This window comes from Octopus bimaculoides, chromosome 1, assembly GCF_046866305.1.
Source record: "Octopus bimaculoides isolate indiv1 chromosome 1, ASM4686630v1, whole genome shotgun sequence".
Lineage (NCBI taxonomy): Eukaryota > Metazoa > Mollusca > Cephalopoda > Octopoda > Octopodidae > Octopus > Octopus bimaculoides.
Window position 1 is genome coordinate 170,450,441 of NC_142928.1, and position 5,000 is coordinate 170,455,440.

The 5,000-nt window shown below is 38.7% G+C and overlaps 1 protein-coding gene across 12 annotated transcripts in view; it reads right to left on the reverse strand.

Moving 5' to 3' along the window:
• Positions 1-5,000, reverse strand: part of LOC106870663 (uncharacterized) — a 1,027,926-nt gene that overhangs the window by 976 nt on the left and 1,021,950 nt on the right. For all 12 annotated transcript variants that reach the window (XM_089362728.1, XM_089362748.1, XM_089362724.1 and 9 more), the window contains one exon: positions 1-191. This exon is cut by the window's left edge and continues 976 nt beyond it. In XM_089362728.1, the coding sequence (XP_089218854.1) occupies positions 1-191 (191 nt within the window). The remainder of the gene's footprint in view (positions 192-5,000) is intronic.

Genomic DNA, 5,000 nt, shown 5'->3' on the forward strand with positions numbered 1-5,000 from the left:
CTGGCTTCGTGAGCTTCTCTCCAGCCGTCTGCCAGCCAGTTTGTTTCGGAATCTACTCCGACAAAATGATTTCCATTAGCCGTTGTTCGAGATGGATTTTCTGAAGAAGTTTTCGTCTGTGTGTCTGATTCAGTTACATTTCCCACGAGCCTGTTCATAAAGAAGATTCGAGCGAAAATTTCGAATGCAAGCTGCGGGAAAGAAAGAAAAAAAAGAAATGTTAATGTCAATAATGAATAGTGTTCCACTTGTTTCTCTCTCTCTCTCTCAATCTCTCTCTCTCTCTCTCTCTCTCTCTCACTCTCTCTCTCTCTCTCACTCTCTCTCTCTCTCTCTATACACACACATATATACATACATATATATATATATATATATATATATATATATATATATATATATATATATATATATATATGGAGTGGAAGATGCTTATTACATTCTCGTTATGAGCGGTTTTTGTTATCAAATGCAGTAAATCTCAATAGCGTATAGGATATTGTTAAATGCGCTGCTTACCATTAACACCGAGTTCTTGATATCTAGAAAGCTCCGTTCCTAAAGCGATAACAATAAGCACTTTCCACCCTATGCATGTATACACACACACACACACACACACACACACACACATTCACACACACACACACACACACACACACACACACACACACACACACACACACACACACACACACACACACACACACACATATATCATGAAAACGAAGAAAGGTAATGTAAAACGAATACAATAGAGGATAAATTTATGATTTATTGAAACCATCTTCGCTTCAAGCCAAGGTAAACAAACATTTAACGTCAGATGAGAAGTGGAAAAAAAAAAAAACTATTAGGAATCAGTAGTCACTCTCTTGAATTAACATAGGTTTGAATAAAAAAGAAAACCATCAATTTTCTTGGAGGAAAGAAACCGGTTGTAAACGTGTATTTCTACCTCAATGGGCGTCATCAACACAGCGTTGTCTTCTCATGCTTCCAAATAGATTTAGTTGTTGAGAACGTTTATACTAACTGGCATAATTAAAACAAAAATGAGCTTACAATGTCCATTGGTGTGAATTTCGACAAGGACGAAGTTAGGTACATTAAATACCATACAAGTTAAATTCTTAATATATATACATACATACATACATACATACATACATATATATATATATATATATATATATATATATATATATATATATATATATATATATATATATATATATGTTGTTGTACTTGGGGATGGTCATATTGCCAGTTTAGCCAATAAAAAAAACACACGCACTGTATATTTGGTGTTAATTTGCTTCAGCTTTATATTACATTACATTACAATAATCCTATTTCACTTCTGTGACCTCATCAGTGGTCCTTTGCTTTCTTCTTTCTTATGTGTGTCCCACCTTGCTAACTATCAGCCATTTTGTATTTTGTATTTTGGAGGAAACAACATCTTTCGCCACAGCCATCAGACAAAGGAAATCTGCTTTGCTTGCCCGACCGAAGGAGGTCCGCGGTGCGATCACCACTAGAGACTTAGCCGACAGACAGATCCGTCCCACACGTGACAGCAGCTGCTTGACATAACCCCACAGGTCGGCAATGCCCGGACACTGAACAAGGGTGTGCAGAACGGTTTCGTCACTGCGCGCACATCGGACAAGCCAGTCTGACAGCACATCCGTTCGTGTAGTGTTTATCTCAAACCAGTAGTGTTTCCCCCCATTGGTAGCCCTTCTAGGTCAAGGACAACTGGAAATTATCCATGATAGTTCCCGACCGGAAAGTTCTTCCTTAACAGACTAGTCAGTTCGTTCGCGTCGCCGCCCAGAGTCTCCCCGAGAGTGTCGTTGTACTTTCCTTTCACTAATCCTCTATAAATTTCTAAAGCGGAACCGATCCCATTGCCCGACTGGTAGACGGCTGTGAGCACCCAACAACATTCTAGGTGCCAAGCGCCCAGTCTGGGTCTTTTCTTCAATAATGAACATAATAATAATAATAATAATAATAATAATAATAATAATAATAATAATAATAATAATAATAATAATAATCCTTTCTGCTAAAAGCACAAGGCCTGAAATTTGGGGGCAGGGAACTAGTCGATTATATTGACCCCACTGTTTCCCTGGCGCTTAATTTACGAGTGGATGAAAGGCAAAGTCAACCTCGGCGGAGTTTGAACGCAGAACGTAGCTACGGGCGAAATGCCGCTAAGCATTTCGTCCAGCATGCGAGCGATTCTGCCAGCTCACCGCCTTAATAATAATAGTAATAATAATTATTATTATTATCTTTGTTATTATTTCAAATTTTTGCCACAAGGGCAGCTTGGAGGAAGTGGAGATAAGTCGATTACATCATCCTCAGTGTTCAACTGGTACTTAATTTAACTACCCCGAAACGATGAAAGGCAAAGTCGACCTCGGCGGAATTTGAACTCAGAACGTAGCGACGGGCGAAATACCGCTAAGCATTTCGTCCAGCGTGCTAACAATTCTGCCACCTTGACGCCTCCTCCTCCTCAACAACAACAACAACAACAACAGCCTAGCGCAGCTACATAGTTTCCAGTTTTATCATTTATGGTCATGATCAATTTCTGTTGTGATTTAATTGGACATTAATTTTTAGCTTGAAATATTCACTCTCACACTTCAATTATTATATTTGCGGGAAACATTGTTTTTTTTTCTCTGTGTCTTTCCCAGCTTCCATCTTTGTCTTCAATTCTTCTTTCCTTCTATCCTTTCATAATTTCTTTCTACTCTCTTCATTTCCACCATTCTCCTCCTCCCTTCTTCTCTCCTCCTCACGTCCATCCTCCCTCCCTTCTTTCTTTCTTTCTTTCTTTCTTTCTTTCTTTCTTTCTTTCTTTCTTCTTTCTTTCTTTCTTTCTTTCTTCTTTCTCTGTCTCTTCCTCTTTCATTATATCTCCTTTCTATCTCTTCCTCTCTCACACGGATGCACATAATTACATATTCACATGCACGCATACAAACATGCACGCATGCACACTCACATACGGACACAGACACATATGGACATGCAATGACACATTCACAAATGCTACCTCACACACACCCACGCAAATACATACACGCCAAGACACATACAATTTACTATATATGCACACAAGAGTACGCACTTACATACGTATACTCGCATATACGCACTAACACACGCACTAACACACGCACACACACACACACACATGTATACACGCAATCTGACTCAATTTAATCTCCGTTCAGACCTGCTCAACTATCAGTAATCACACTCGATGACCGAGACACTTTGAAGTTATGGGAGCAAAAGCCGACACATCATGACCTGGTTTTGTGAACTGGAAAGAAGTACAGAAAAGAAGACTTAAGTTACCGAGTAAGGCGGTCTTTATATTATTCTCGTGAATGACACTTCCCATATTGTGAACTGTTTTAATCAATATATGAGCATATGAAATAATCCAACTGGTTAGTTCGTTCGAAATATGAACACTTAACTCGTAGCTAATCTGCCTCTGAGCATGCATCCCACGCATTGCAGAAGAAATTCATTCTTGAAAAATAAAAAAGCATTGCCGTAAAGTGAGGTTCTGTAACGCGAAACTTATGTACCAATCGTAGCTAATCTGCCTCTAAGCATGCATCCCACGCATTGCAGAAGAAATTCATTCTTGAAAAATAAAAAAGCATTGCCGTAAAGTGAGGTTTTGTAACGCAAAACTTATGTACCAATCGACTTCTATGCTACGTAACGTGGATGACATTCTTGATATATAATATGGAAGTGAAAGAAAAATGGGTTTCGCGCTACAGAACATCGTTACAAGGTTTTCAAGAGCGCTTTGTTTCTGTAACGTGCATGGTGCCTGTAACTTGTTGCATACTTCATCTAAACAAAGTTATCAGTTTCTATTCCTCATGTCCTTCATAACATGTTGCATGACCTGTCCCCAGGCTCATTGGACTAATCACTTTCACAAAAATCTGTCTTTTCTGCTCAGCTTTTTGGAGTTCTCCCCTAAGCTGATGTATTTCATAAAAATATCAACGAAGTATAAATGTTCACGTTGGATATATCACTAATCTTCAATGGCCTGCAAAACTTACGGGTATTGCCTCTGTGTACTGATTTAACAATAAAAAATGTTCATGTGTTTAAACATGCATAATTTATCGACAGACGAAAGTTAAAAGCCCCAGTCGGCTTAATTTTCGCCCTAAATACCATCAATAGATGTTTAGCTGTTATTCTTAAATACGCTTTTTACAACATTAATTTAGCATTTGTAGTTTTCTATATAAGAATATTGCTAGTCGGTTTGGATGTAATGAAACGAAGGCGAGATAATGTATTTATTTGAAAAAAAAAAATAAACAAAGAGCGGTACAGTATGTTACTGGGTTCTTTTTCTATGACGTTCAGTGGAGTTTGAACACGGTGGTCTTTGTCACCAAATCCGATGTCTTAATTAATAATTTTGTTAACATATTTCTGTTGAAATACACTGCATTTATTTCAGTTAATTTCAAAAACAACGAGGAACTAAACTGGTGCTAAGAGTATAAATTAATATGAAACTTTGAGCGGAGATTTTAATTTAGATCAGTTTAAATAAGAAGTTTATATCGTAGAACAGCAGAGGCGCAATGGCCCAGTGGTTAGGGCAGCGGACTCGCGGTCACAGGATCGTGGTTTTGATTCCCAGACCGGGCGTTGTGAGTGTTTATTGAGCGAAAACACCTAAAGCTCCACGAGGCTCCGGCAGGGGATGGTGGCGAACCCTGCTGTACTCTTTCACCACAACTTTCTCTTACTTCCTGTTTCTGTTGTGCCTGTAATTCAAAGGGTTAACCTTGTCACACTCTATGTCACGCTGAATATCCCCGAGAACTACGTTAAGGGTACACGTGTCTGTGGAGTGCTCAAACACTTGCACGTTAATTTCACGAGCAGGCTGTTCCGTTGATCGGATCAAC